We start from the raw sequence: 14,866 nt of genomic DNA on the forward strand, positions 1-14,866 counted from the left end.
GCGAGTTTTCGCGAACCGTGTGACGAATATCGAAACCCTGTGCTGTGAATTCGGAGACTTTCTTAAAGTGTGTACACGACCACCATCCCCGCGTTTATTGCGACGTTGAAATACGAGGATTTAGTCGGCACAGATTTTTCTTTTCTCGTGCTATATTTCTTTCCCCTATTTCGCTCTTTATCTCTCTTCCCGATGCTACTTTTTTGTTATTCTATCGATGCGACGTCGGATTTTAAGATACACCGCGGCGGTCCACCGCTACCTCGTATCAATATTGATTGAGGCATTTTTTTCCTCTTCTACGAAGACTTACTCAAGTCAATTACGTTATGCAATCGTATTTATTACTGCATTTTACTAACTCACCCTCGTAGATTTTATCAGGCTGCAACTATCTTCTGAGAAACCGATGAATTTTTTATACAGTTCAAGCCAGGAAGTTGGTCGCATGAATGTATAGATTTATTTCAGACGAATAATTGAAACTTATATTTAGTTTATCGATCTGATTCCCAGCAATTGCTACTCATCGTTAAGCTTATAAATGATAAACTTAATTATCATCAGCATTTCGAAAAGAAGCGAAGCTTCACAGAAAGTAATCGCACATCCTGATTGAATCTGTATAATTACCCCCATTCCTCAAAGTTAGCTCATTACACCGATTCCCTTAATCAATTTCAGATTAATTTAAATTTTACCGTTCTTCGTAATTGCGGCAGGTATTCTTTTTCCTCCGTAGCGTAACGATTTATAAAAATTTTTTACAATAAACGGTGACGCTCTCTTTCGCCCTCTGCCGATATCACGCCATCCGTCCTCGCGGGATGGTGAAAATACGTTGTAATATGAGTTTCGTGGTTGATAGGTAGTATATAACGTACGATTTACGAATGATACGAATCCAACGATGGTAGAGTGCAGATTGCCGTTTGTTTGCAGAGTATTGAATAAACGAGGTCCCGATGAATTATTACAGGTTTATATACGTTGAATATCGAGCCCGGTTTCCGGCAACCGCACCTTGGCCTTTCGCTTCTACGCTCTGTATACCTATGCACGAGACATGTGTATACATATATATATATATATATACATATATACCGTGCTTTAACATCTAGGTCGTGGTTGATTTCGAAACTACACTTGACTCGATCGAACCATTCATGCCAAAAATTCATTTATACACCTGTAGGTACAAGCTGTTTATTAAGGTTTCGCAGTCTTGCAGACACTTCGGTCTAAATACCTAAAGTAAGTACTCGTGGCAGGTGAATTATTAACCGTACCGCTGACGATCGACCCCTGGTACTGCTTCTCTCCCCTGAGGGTATACGTAAGAAAACGACTGCGAACCCCCGGTGAAATTATTTCAGGCGCTAAGTACAAGCTGTAGTCGAAGTAGACCGTTGCGCAGTCAGGGAGACTGGGGCTTTCCCGGCGGTCCAGGAATTCCTCTACAAGTATCAAGTATTACCTCACCGATCGGCGATGGCGGGTGGGTATTGCGTACACATATACTGCAAGGGGTGATTCCGAAGAAATAACCAGCGGAAGTCTTATCGATCATTTCAAAGCGGGAATATACTCTACCCGTTGTTGCCGATCACAAATCTGGACTCGTAATACATCCGAAATCGAGAGAAGAGAAGGAAAATGATGGGAAAAGATGAAAAAGGAAGTAAAAAGAACAGGGGGGGGGGGGGGTTAGAGGATGGATGAAGAAGAATTTACCGCACATCTCGGCGAAAGAAAATTGAACTCGCGCGGATTCTTTATCGAGCCTTCAGGGCCCTTTACCCTCTATTGAAAACGTCACTTTCATCTCCCGGTAACCAGAACGAATCGCGTAATCCCGAAGCGTCCCCCACACGATGTTCGATATGTTTATGGCACGCATTACGACCATCTAAATAGCCTGCACCGAAATATATTCTTTTGGGACTGGTCGCGCTGATTAGAATCTGCTGCCGTAGCAGGTCAAATTGACTCTCTAAGAATACTGCTCAATCTTCTGCTTTTATTGATATTACAGAGGCAGCCGAAGAACTTTTACATTCATTTTAAACGCCGGTAACTTTTTCTCATATAATAGCTGATACTTTCAAGTACGGCACTTCTCCCATTGGAGTCCTTCGGGGAACCGAACCAATTAGTCGCAAAACAATTCGATGAAGATATATTTCTAACTTGAAATTAAACAGCGTATTATAATACATTTTTTAATATCGTGAGCAATAAGTTTTAAAAAGTTTGACATTAGAACGTTTATTCGTTTTCTCAATACTGACTCAAACTCATCTTCATTTTCCTTCGTCGTTTAACTTCGAAATCAATGTCAGACTTATTTGTAATAGTCGAAGAAAATCTAGAGAGAAAATATTTATCTCACTGTCAATATTTTTACGCTATAACAATAAAATTGTATTATATTACTTCAAACATTTATAATAACGTCAATAATGCACGAAAACAAAATTTTAAGGGTAAGCACATTTTTAGCCGAGAGTTATGAAAATTGCGTTTTCCCGGTTCGGGAGGGTGGAGGGTTACAGAACGTGACTGAATTTATATTTCCTATAAAGTAATTAGCTAAGCTTAACTGACGGCCTTAATCTTGCACGTTTCTCACCTACATGTAACTTATGTAATTGTGTACGGACACACGTAGAATGCGAACCCACGCGTTTTTCCCACCGACGATATAATAACATTATTATGCATTTATGTACGTTGGTGAAATTTCCATACCAGGGCCATTTAGTAGGATGCGAGTCTCGTAATGCCGATAAAAAAGGTCCAGTATGATTCTACATTTTTACCTTTGTTTAGCATTTTTTGTTCTTCATTCGCTCGCGCGACCGCCGCTACGCTCTCTGCGCGAACGTTGGTATCTTCCAGCTACGTACATACGTACAACAGTGCCATAAACTCGGTATCTTAATTCGAGGTGAAAAAGATACGGCTCGTTTGATAACTCTCGCCACCGACGATTTATTGGACACGGATTATTTGGGGGCAAAAAATTTCTATTCTATTAACGCAAATTTATGCATGTATACGAGTCGACGTTTACTGGTCGCTACTCATTTATTTAGATAAAAATTTATTACATCCGTGTTTCATTGTTAATACTATTATTATTATTATATTTATATAGGGCATTTTATTTTCACTATAAGTTTGGAATACAACAATATCAACGCTGACTTTTAGTAGCTTGAATTGAAAGCAAAGCTCAGAGTAGATCAGAAGTTTAAAGAGTTTTTTTTCTTTGTCACTCTGATCAACTTTAATACTATATATGTATTTAACTTCTCGGAGGGTAATTAGCCGACTAATTATCTCAGCGAGAAACAGTGCTTTACGAATTATATACAATTAGTTTTCGTCCCCAACTTTTCCTCCTTTGATCAGGAGTGCAAGTGGAATACTTGTGGCTTCTACCTCCCAGGTTTGCAATCAATTAGTTCTCAATTGATAGTCTCCGTTCTGTGTTATGTATCTCACCCAAGGTAGAGCCTGGTACCCACTCTTTTCAATGATTTTCAAATATCTGACTTGAATACCAGAAGTGGTGAAGTATGGAATCTCAAATTTGACCTGTATCGGTGGCTTGCCTTCGACATCTTCTCCGACGACAGAGGGCAGCCCAAAATGCGCCCTCATTAGGTACTCCTTTCCACCAGGGAATGATTTGATAGACCACGTGATCGCGCTCTGTTCCGGAGAATATTTCACGCTGCCTATGGTAGTCTTGAATTTTGGCGAATCGGCATCGTTTGGCACTGGAATAACTATCTCCACATTGTTGGCAGTCGATCTTCTCTTGAATTGCGAGCGAGCCTTGATCATGTATTCAACTCGGCTGTGAGCATGACGCTCTATTACAGACTCGATCCAAATAAGTGGCTTGACGTGGGTATTGAGCCGGTACGACATCAACTCAAACTCTCCGTCGGGAGGTATGAACGAAATGGTCCTGTCGTTCTCGAATCTCGAAAGCCTGACGCACTGATGGAACTTGACATCCTCCAGCTCAACGGACTTGGACTTTCCACGACCTGTCGACTCGAACAAAACCTTGTCGTTTAGTCCCAGACGCAGTTCAGGCATCCCAGATAGGTAAACTCGCATTTTAATCGCCCCGACTATCTCGCTACTCAAAACATTCCCGTTTGCGTTAGCCAAGAGATTTACCGACTCTATGACATCGAGGAAAACCTCATTTTTGCGATACTTAATGCCTTCGGACCTCCAAGATACGGCGTTGGTTACCGCCATAGGTATTCTCGGCTGTATCTCAAGCTTGTGGCCCTCCTGAGTTATGTACTCCTGCAGAATTTTACTGTCCGTCGTCTGGGGGTAGCCAAAGTCCAAAAGCTCGTCAAGGAGCTCGTAAATTACAACGAAGTTGTCTCTAATGCTCTCTTCCTCGAGCTCTTTGAAATACTCCTGCATTACTTGGACCACTTTGTGGAGAAATACAAATACAAGTGAGATGTTAGCGTTCTTTCTTGTCGTAGATACAATGTACAGATTGTTGTACTTTATATACGAGTAAGTGCACTCAGGGGTTTGGATAATCGGCGTGAGATTGCACTCCTCTTCTCTCTCCATCACCAGAGGCATGAACTTCTCAATGACCCCAGTTTCAATGTCGCCACGGTAGTTTCTCGATATCAGCACCTTTCCCTTCACGTCTAGAATGTAGATGGCGGAGGTCGACATGGTGATGATTTTATCTTATACACCTGGAATTTAATAAGCAACACTCAGCACTGATAGCAGGTAGCTCGACACGTAGAAATGGGCAAAATGACTAATGAATGAGTCATGATAGTAACTGCATCTTTAATACAATTGAAGAAAAAAGAGCCTTTATGTAATACTCACGATGTCTGTTTACAATATGTACATGTTCTTTCGTGAAACATTATTCAACGTGTCGGATATCAGTCAACTTGTTAAATAAGATAAACTCAATTTAAAGAGATAATTTTACACAGTTTGAACTTCTCACTGCTTTACCAATTTTTTCAAATAAATTCACGAAATTATTATATTAAATAGTGTAGATCAGTCTGACCAGACGTGACAGATTCTTTGTAGATTGTTGTTACAGCTTTGCCGTCACACAACATAGCAAACACCTCAAGTAGTGAACTTTGAATAATCCGTTCCTTCAAATTGTTCGTATCAATTTAACTCATACAGTGCAAAATTTGGAACAAAAATCAGTAAATTTCTTGAATTAAAGTTTTATAAAATTACATTCAACATTTCAAGTTTTACATGTGATAAAATCATATCGAACTCTTCGGATAAAGAACACTGAATGAATAATCCAGCTAGAAAATCGGAATCTGACTCGCAACAATTGTAAATCAAACAAAGTTTCAGCATACTTGAACAGTGTCAGACCAAAAAAAGTAACTCAAATAATGAGTTAAAGAAAGAAGTGACTACAGTGAGAATTTGAAAAAATTCCCAATGCCCGTGAAAATTTGAAGGTTAAGTTCATCATTTCCTATTGAAACGGTAAAAACTACTTCACAGGCGTGAAGAAAACCATCCAAATAACGTAAGTGACACTTTTTCATGGAAAACAAACGCGCGGTGAGCGATAACCGAATTCCGTAAAGATAGAGAGACGAGGCCGAAAACTGTCAAGACGACACGGTTTGTTCCAAAAGGTAAATTTCACCAGAGGAATTGGAATAGGGTATGGAAAATGTTATTACCTCGAGAATTGAATGTCTGTGACGAATCTCTCAGAGGCGATCCCGTCCCGATATGTCGCCGTTGTACGAATAAAGTGTTTATTTCTCAAGTAAAGACAGAACACGAGCACTTGCTCGTCACCATTTCACCTGCCACTGTGGACCGGTGCGAAGCTATCGACGTGTCTGACTCGCGGCGAGCGCAGGCGTACCAACGTTACATGTCGCAGGCGAGCTATCGATCCTGACAGTGGTACCAACCGTTCAAAATTCGAACGCGTTCGAATCGTCAAATTACACAATCTGCGAATATCAGTAACGCGTATGAATATTCGAAAGAATCGTTCGGGTATTTATTGGCCGGCTGACTCTGCGAGTGAAAATAGGATCCCGAGAAAATATTACCGCTGATATATCGCGGTTGAGAATAATGGAAAGACCGTTTCAATCGTTTTTTATTCTCCCGGGATTCGATAAAACTGCCAATATTACGGCCCGCTCTCCGTCGCCCCGTTCATCGTGTGAAATAGCTAGCCATAAAATGGCTAACAAAGCGCCAACGTTGCGCATTGTTGCAGAAATTTCACCCACATACATCTGTTTTCTCAAACAATTTTCGGGCACCCTTCCAACCCATCTTATACGATACTCTGCGCCACAATAGAATAGTTATACGTTCACGTCGTTCTAGCTCATGGTTGGATCTTTGCTTTGAAGCTTATGTCATAAACTTTATTGTTGAGTTCATAGCCAATCCTTATACGTATTATACATGCATATGCATACGTATAGCGCTTCGTTACGTATGTATTTGGATAAATTGTATATTGAAAAGAAACCAGTGAAGGTTTGGGAAAATGATCAAAGCTTCTTGTTTCTCTCGCGTTATTAATATAGGTCATCGTACATACGTATAGAATCACGTACACGTAGCCGCGATGTTTAATTTTGCTAATGTGACTTTAAATATAATCGGAAAGTTCGAAGATCGATGACTCGACCTGTATATATATATATATATATATATATACGTATAACCACGGTATCGTAAAGTTTCCTCGGCACAAGAGTTGCCACAACGAATTACGTTAGTTGCATCTTCCACAACTTCCGAACGTTTCCGATTACTTTATCGCGTACAATATCCTTCGGAATAAACTTCATCCATATACCACTTTCTGTTCCAGATGCCCTCCAGACACGCGAAACGTCTGCCGCAAAATGGTAACTTATTCAACATGTTTCTAGACCAATTTCACTCAATGACGTCGAAGCACTAAAACCTCTCTCAGCACGTTTCTTGCTACAATATATAAGAGGTAAGCCTCACCGCTCATGTTGATAAATTAATTATATACCGTAAGACTTGGAACGGGAAGAAACAAAATGGACATGTTAATTTATATGTTGTAGTCCAAGTCGCGAGTCAGAGTAACGAGCGTGAAATGTTTCTACATAAGACTACAGCTCGGGGCTTCTGGGGCCAGGTTGAATAATTGATTGGTGTTTACGGGATGGTGGTTGCTGACAAATGCTGCAATGCCACTGCGATGCCAGCCGGCGGCCGAGGTGCTGCTGGCTTCGGTACTGAGAGCAACCTTCCTCAACGTTTTAAATCACCTCATAATATTCGCCTCGATAACATTCATTGCCTCGAGCAGCTCTCAGTCCCCGACTCGGTACGCCTCCCGAATCGTTGAGACCAAAAGCGGACAGATAAGGGGAATCCTGCAGGTTCGTCCCCAGTGCGATAAATAATAATCTCCATCCCGCAGGAATTCAAATTGCGAACCAGCCATTCTGGCATCAATTAATTGTACTTACATAGACGGTTGGGGGGGATTTTTCAGGAACCTAACGGTCGGCACCTGGACCCGGTCGAAGTCTTCCGCGGCATTCCATACGCAGCACCCCCCGTAGAAAAACTCCGTTTCAGATCGCCGAGGCCTCCGCTGACTTGGGCGGGTGTCAAACTCGCGGATACCTTTGGCTTAGTTTGTCCCCAAAACTACCCGGACGTAACCAATCGGACAATTGCTCTGGGGACGATGCCACGGGGAAGATTTCTCCAGCTGAAACGCCTTCTTCCGCTGCTCGGGAATCAAAGCGAGGATTGCCTCTTCTTGAATCTCTACATACCTGGAAGCGGTAAGAATATACACATGAATTGCATTCTACGTTGTAATTAGGTTGATTAATTAAATAATTGCTACATAATATGCTTCACGTCGCACGTATAAAGACCGAACTTCGCTACAACATATACTGTAACAATACGTACGTGCAGTATGAAAATTAACCACACTAACTGCGTCACACATGAAAACTGATTCAGTGTATGTCTTTCAATACTTTTTGCTTACGATTTTAATAAGTCCGAAAATAGATTGTGAATAATATATACTTATGTTATAGTAGAATAGTATGGATTACAAAATATTTGCTTTGATGAAGCTATAACAATTTGCGAAAAGATAATATGAAGATTTGTGAGTGAGTTCAGATAATTCCGTGAAAACTTTCACGTGCGTTATTTGAAAATTCCTATTTGAATTTCACCTCGGCCTGATCGTATACCAAAAATTGAAAATAAATAATGTGCCGTATCGTCTGACACATATCAGGTTCCCGAGGACTCGAGGCACCCTACGCAGTGATCGTTTACGTACACGGTGAGAGCTTTGAATGGGGTTCCGGAAATCCCTACGACGGCTCGGTATTGGCAAGTGCTGGTCACGTGATCGTCGTAACACTGAACTACCGGCTTGGTATATTAGGTACATTTTGCACTTGACGATGGGGTTATGATATATAATAGAGGCTTTTGCTGTCGAGCTTAGTCTTTTGTGCATGGTGCAAATATTTCCCATGTTTTCAGGATTCCTAAGGACTCGTCCTGGTCCAGACACAACGGACGGTTCCGGAGGTAATCTTGCCCTCAAGGACATTGCTATGGGGCTCCGATGGGTGCGCGATAACATCGGCGCCTTTGGCGGCGACCCGACCAGGATCACCCTAGTTGGACACGACACTGGGGCGGCTCTCGCCAATCTCCTACTTCTGGCGCCCTACGGCAAAGGTATAAAACGCAAATTGCTCCAATAACGCGGGTTATCTCTGGGAAACTGTTGGGTTTATAATAATTAGAAATGCTCGCGCACTTTATGCCGTACACAATATGAACTATTTAAAGAGATTTAGAGACTTTCAATTAAATACGAAAGTATAATGGAGTAAAACGTACATTTAAACTTGGAGCTTATAAAAAGATCAACAATTTGTTGGACTTATACACAAAAAAGTTAATACAAGTATCGATAAACTTTTTCATATTGTAGCAAACCTATAACTTTTTCGATCATTCAACAAACTCTCTCAACTTTTGACCGAACGATTTGACACGCCATGCTTGCACAATTTTTGCTGTAACGGAGTTAGCTGCGTCTAGTAAAATTTTTCATTTGTTTTGAAGGTCCAATTCTACTTATTTTTCCACGAATACAAATATGTAAGGATCCTTTACAACGAGGCGACAGACGGGTGGATGTACAGTTATTCACCGAGTAATATATAGGTACACACCCATTTCCCGTACATCCGGCTGTAAAGAATTACGGCAAACAGCTTATAACTCCCGACTGCTCTCCGGTGTACCACGAGTACTTCCGGTACTCTTCCGGCGGATCCGTTCAGCTTTCTCTTGATTCCATCTTGGGCGGAATCTGCTTTGTTTTATGGTCCTATTCGTTACTATCCTACAGGTTTTTGAATCGCGTAACTCACAACCGGGTCTTTGCACAAAAGCTGCTTCAACTGGTTTACAAATAAAATAGTTAACGTGAACGAAAGAATACACTTGTATCGTTCGCTTCATCATGCTATTAGAAATTTTATACGACTCTAAATCTAACTTCGATTGTGAATAGATACCCCGTCAAGCGCCTAAATTACTGTACATGGTGTAATTAATTGTAACAAAAACCACAAAACTCTTTGACGTGAGATTAATTTTTAACATCAGAAATATGGAACATAAATTCAATTTTAAAAATATGTCATGTGTAATCGCTCGTTTCACAGATTTGTTTCATCGGCTGGTTCTTCTCAGCGGTTCCGCCCTAAGCCCCTGGGCAGCAGTACACGAGCCGGACGATTTGAGGGTGAAAGTCGGGGAGCAATTCGAATGTGCAGTTGAAACCGAAGCCGACATCGCCGATTGCCTTCGCGAAGTTCCCTTACAAAATCTAATGGAAGTAGAACTACCCGAAACAAGGTATAATAATTAGTAGCTACATGCCACTCATTCTCATCATGTGAACGGGTTCCGGAAGAATTAATTGAGTTGAAATGGTGCTATTCGTTGTTTACAAATATTTTCGGTTTTATGCTAGGTTCATGCCGCGGATTGGTCCAGGATTACCGATCGACGTGAACAGTCCTGACCCAAGCCACGACATGGAGAGAGACAGCGGTAGTTTTGTGACGATACCACTGATTCTCGGCGTTACGACGGCCGAGAGTTACCTCGACTTCAACGCGAACGATATTCAGTATGGCTTCGAGGAGGAGCAGAGAAACCGAGTGCTCCGAACGTTCGTCCGCAACGCCTACGTCTACCACTTGAACGAGATATTCTCGGCTGTGAGGAACGAGTATACGGACTGGGACAAGCCTGTCCTACACCCAATTAACATACGAGACTCGACGATGGAGGCACTGAGTGACGGTCACACCGTGGCTCCGCTGATGAGGGTTGCGTTTTATCACGCCAGGAGGGGTGCCAAGACTTTTTTCTACCATTTCAACTATCAGACGAAAGACAGCGATTACCTGCAGGCAAGATAAACCACAGGATCTGGATAATAACATTGCGTCGATGCTGAAAGCCATATAAGTAGATTGTACCAAAAGTGTATACGAAACATTTTATAATATTAATTTTTTCCAGCGACTGGGAAGCGTGAGGGGCGAGGATATACCCTACGTTTTTGGACTCCCACTCGTATCCGGAGGTACCTTTTTCCCCCAGAACTACAGCCGCCAGGATCAGGGCGTCGCCGAGGCTGTTCTTACATTTTTTTCAAACTTTGCCAAAACCGGAAACCCCAACGAACCGCGAAACGTCGACTCCGTAGATTATGGAACGGTCAAAGAGAAGACCAGGTTTCGAGGTCTGACATGGGAGCAGTACGAAACCGGATCGCAACAGTATCTTACAATAGGTAAAAGTGAACCGCGCTAATCCATTATCAATTATGATTTTTCTCTCCCACCGTTACTCCATCGTTCATTTGCGGTCTATGATTACTGATTAGATGTATACAATTGTATAAATAGAATCAAGTCGAAAATATGTTACACGTTGAAAAAAAAATCATAATTTTCTCAGCTCTCAAACCGAAAATGAAGAGCCACTATCGGGGACATAAAATGGCGGTCTGGCTAAACCTGATACCACAGTTACACCAACCTGGAGATGACGACGTGACAATGCGGCATCATCATTTCCGCGAGAGAGGAGACCACCTCTACGCGGGTGCGTATAATATTTCAGTAAATATTATTTGCCGTGCAAATAAAGTCTGAACTCGAAAACTAATACGACGACGTTAAATTTATATCAGGACCAGTGCGCGACGAGTGGCACACACCGATACTTCTTCCCGGCAACACGGTGACGACGTCTCTGTCGACGACCGAGTGCAGCTCAACCATTGGCGAAGACGCGACCTCCGAGATCGGGTCACCGTCTAGCGGCGTGATAGACGGCGAGGAGAGAGTCAGAGAGAGACACGACGAGACGGAGCTTCTCCAGAGACTGGCGTCTCGCCACTACTACAGCACAACAACTGCCCTGGCGATAACCGTCGGGGTTGGATGCATCCTTTTGATACTGAACATGATGATATTTGCTGGTATTTACTATCAGAGAGATAGAGAGAAAAAAAGAGCGGCTAGCGAGTGCACCCCGAACGGCCATCAAGAGTCGGTACCGATGACGACGCGGCCCTCCTCGCGCGACTCAAACGAGGACACAAGGTCCGAGGAGCCTCCACCCTCGTACACAACCCTGGCACGCTCCAGTCCCCCACCACCCTCGTCTACTATGCCAGAGCAGCGGCTTCTTCGGGACGAAAGTCTCAGAAAAAACGTGAAGATCGTTAAGGAGCATGGAACTCATCCCCAGAAGGATCCTGTGCCACCTAAACCACCCACGAGGACGACCAGCTCTTTGACCACTACCGGCATTAAGAAAAGAGTTCAGATTCAAGAGATATCTGTATAGCATTAGGGGTTGCCCTCCGCGGAGGGCAACTCCAGCTGTTCCGTAAAACGTGTTACTTTTGTGGAATCACGATTTTAACAGAGACTTCGTTTCCTGCACCCCTGCACGCCTACACGGGAAAATTTGCGTGAAAACCCGTTAACACTGGGTTGTATTATATCCATGGGGAACGGAATTTTTCGCGAGTGTTACAGACTACAGACTTCAAAGTGAATTATACAGTGTATAAAACGGATTTAGACTCTTTAGAGCAAGCAGTTAAGATGATAAAAAAAAATTGTCTGTTTCGTGACAGACTTGAGATGTCGCATATTTGTTAATAATAGACACCGAAATCATACGTGATTATACATTATATTTATGCGAAAGAAAAGTGTATAATATTCTTTTCCCTCCCAGTTCAAAGCCATATTGATCGTGAGCTGTCCGCCATATATAAACTATAAAGCGTAGCTCCGTTAAATTTATTCTAAAATAATACGGTTGATATTGCTGTAATTTAGAAGCGTAGCGTTTATTCTACTGTATCTGGAAAATTATCACCATTGGTCGGGGAAACTGCGTATTGTATACGTATCACCCAAATATGTATCTGTACTTCGAAGTATAATGAAACTATTACAAAAGATTGTGAAAGCAGAGTTGGCATCATAGCTCGGCACTTCATGTATTTAGTCGAGCCGACGTGTATTATGAATTACACACGAATCGCTCGTCAAAATTGAATTTAAAATAATCGTACCTATGCATACGACTGGAATAAAATATCATTCGATTTGTAAATTTCACGGTAGTTCATACGGCAATATTGTAATTAATAAATACCAATTTATAAATAAGTGCAATATGAGTTTATACACATAAAATATGTTCATTTCAAGTATTTGCAGAAAAGTTCTACAAGAATGTCATCCTAGCCTTTGGCGGCTTACGTATACCAGTTATAACTTATTTAGTCTACGAAGTGGTCAGAACTAACTTTTTTGTTTGCAATCACACCATGTTTACTTTCCCAAAATAAGTATATCGGTTAAGTCGTTCGAGATTTAACGCAACAAGTAGCAACAGTCATGTTCATAAATATACCGAGATCTCGAATCATCTCATGCTCTCCCCATGAATAATTCGTTAAGAAGTCGCTAACGGTAACGAATCAGATTCTTGAGTTTAACGTCAAAGATAATGCCCGTTTGTTAAAGAAAAACCGGAATCTCAAACTGTTGGGCGCTTTTACGGGCACGTAAGTTACCACGACTCAATATCAGGTAAATATGTCAGGCCAAGAGCCACAAGATATAGCGCCAAGAGGTAGTCGGATCAAAGACGAATATAGCGACGGACGGTAATTTGAATGTAAGAATGCATGGGTATGTGACGCAGATGAGGGAAAGCCCCACCCGCCTTGTTACAGTAACCTTTATTGGCCGTTGGATGGCTGTTTTTTAGTGACCGTAAGCGCAACCATCTTGATCTAAAGCGAAGTCTGTGACTACAGGCTCTTGAATCAATATGTTCGCCTGATACCAAGTTGTATTTGCTACGTCAAATTGCGCCCGAAATGTCTTGTGAAAACTGACGTTGGTAATAGGATTTTTCACGAACGATACCAGTAGTGTCGCCATCGCTGACTTGTAAAATGCATACCGTTGACTCGGCAATCGTCAATCAAAATAGTCTTGAACCATTCTTTTTCATTTACAATTAATTGTACATTTATAAATTATAGACAGAATCAGCTAAGTGCTAACAGATTTGATACACGACGCACAGTAATTTTAGCTCTAATTGAACGACGTTATTCCTATGTATACTATGCCAACCAGTCATCAATTACAATTTGTTGATCCTGATCGTTCGGTTTTTTATCCGATTCAAAATGTTATCTGAAGCATGCATATTGATTTGATAGTACAAAACATGACGTTTTCAATAATCAAACTTGTAAACTTGAAAATTAGTCCGGAAGGTCAAAAGTCATCAGGTCAAGGACCTGGACAGCCAGAACTATGGACCGCTTGTCATGGAGGTCAAGGTCCACCAGGTGGAGGACCTTAACAGCCAGAACTACGAAACATTAGTCCTGAAAGTTAAAAGTCACTAAGTCGAAAACCTGGACAACCAAATAGCACTTTAAAAATCATGCAACCTACCCATGCCGCGTCGCAATGATCTCTGCACGGGATATTGTAATTACTGCGAGATGTTTCACCGTCGTTGGAGGTTCTACAGGAAGTGCACCAGTCAAATCAACTGGAATAAAATTTGAATGTTTTACTCACTTTACTCACGTATTATCCGTTGAGATTTGGCAACGCTGTATGGATTATCCGAAGAACTAAAAGGATATGGTGACCAGTTGACCACTGAAATTTATTGTAGTTCAGTGATGGTGACGCTAACTTAACATCAACCAAGCTATCCATATGTGCGACGTTGCCAAATCTCTTTTTTCGAAATAAAATTATCAATGTCTCATTTAAAAACTATTTTTATTCCCAAATTTTTACACATATCATTGATTCAACCCTTCCTTAAGAAATGTTGTGAGTTTTGCTCGAGTTTAATTTTTTATTATCTCGTCAGAAGACCAAAACTTTTGGAAGATTGCCAATCTCCATAAGATGCAATGTTGATCGAATCGAGAAACTGGTAATTTTAGTTTACAAGCACTCGTCTCTGAAGTTGTGAATCGCTGTGAAACTTCAGAAACAGCATTCAGGAGGTCAAGCTTAATCAATATACAAAATTTCAACAAATTTGAAATTTTTATTCTTGTACCACTAGAATGACTAGAACCTCCTTATAAGCTTATATTCAGTTATTATTATTAGTATACAGCTCTCAACATATTCAGTGA

General features: G+C 41.4%; 3 protein-coding genes across 8 annotated transcripts in view; 1 reads left to right on the forward strand and 2 right to left on the reverse strand.

The window, feature by feature from the left end:
- LOC124211625 (calcium and integrin-binding protein 1) overlaps positions 1 to 7,669 on the reverse strand; it is a 47,306-nt gene extending 39,637 nt beyond the window's left edge. For both annotated transcript variants that reach the window (XM_046610906.2, XM_069133217.1), the window contains exon 1: positions 7,548 to 7,669. The gene's annotated coding sequence lies outside the window, so the exon portion shown is untranslated. The remainder of the gene's footprint in view (positions 1 to 7,547) is intronic.
- The window catches only part of NLG-5 (neuroligin 5), a 30,183-nt gene extending 17,340 nt beyond the window's left edge, over positions 1 to 12,843 (forward strand). For 4 of the 5 annotated variants that reach the window (XM_046610874.1, XM_069133211.1, XM_046610876.2 and 1 more), the window contains exons 3-12: positions 6,911 to 7,042; positions 7,137 to 7,457; positions 7,574 to 7,871; positions 8,348 to 8,500; positions 8,602 to 8,802; positions 9,804 to 9,996; positions 10,115 to 10,559; positions 10,672 to 10,945; positions 11,113 to 11,259; positions 11,348 to 12,843. In XM_046610874.1, the coding sequence (XP_046466830.1) occupies positions 7,263 to 7,457; positions 7,574 to 7,871; positions 8,348 to 8,500; positions 8,602 to 8,802; positions 9,804 to 9,996; positions 10,115 to 10,559; positions 10,672 to 10,945; positions 11,113 to 11,259; positions 11,348 to 12,009 (2,568 nt within the window). In that variant the 5' untranslated portion in view covers positions 6,911 to 7,042; positions 7,137 to 7,262 and the 3' untranslated portion in view covers positions 12,010 to 12,843. Of the gene's footprint in view, positions 1 to 6,791; positions 6,811 to 6,910; positions 7,043 to 7,136; positions 7,458 to 7,573; positions 7,872 to 8,347; positions 8,501 to 8,601; positions 8,803 to 9,803; positions 9,997 to 10,114; positions 10,560 to 10,671; positions 10,946 to 11,112; positions 11,260 to 11,347 lie in introns of those variants that run through there. The other variant, XM_046610877.2, reaches the window with a different exon arrangement.
- AP-1mu (adaptor protein complex 1, mu subunit) lies at positions 2,001 to 5,901 on the reverse strand. The gene is made up of 2 exons (XM_046610904.2): positions 5,745 to 5,901; positions 2,001 to 4,754 (listed from the first exon to the last, which is right to left on the reverse strand). Exon 2 carries the CDS (start codon positions 4,729 to 4,731, stop codon positions 3,463 to 3,465), a length of 1,269 nt encoding a protein of 422 aa, XP_046466860.1. The 5' UTR covers positions 4,732 to 4,754; positions 5,745 to 5,901; the 3' UTR covers positions 2,001 to 3,462.
- Positions 12,844 to 14,866: the final 2,023 nt, after the last annotated feature.

Source organism: Neodiprion pinetum, chromosome 2 (assembly GCF_021155775.2).
Source record: "Neodiprion pinetum isolate iyNeoPine1 chromosome 2, iyNeoPine1.2, whole genome shotgun sequence".
Classification (NCBI taxonomy): Eukaryota; Metazoa; Arthropoda; class Insecta; order Hymenoptera; family Diprionidae; genus Neodiprion; species Neodiprion pinetum.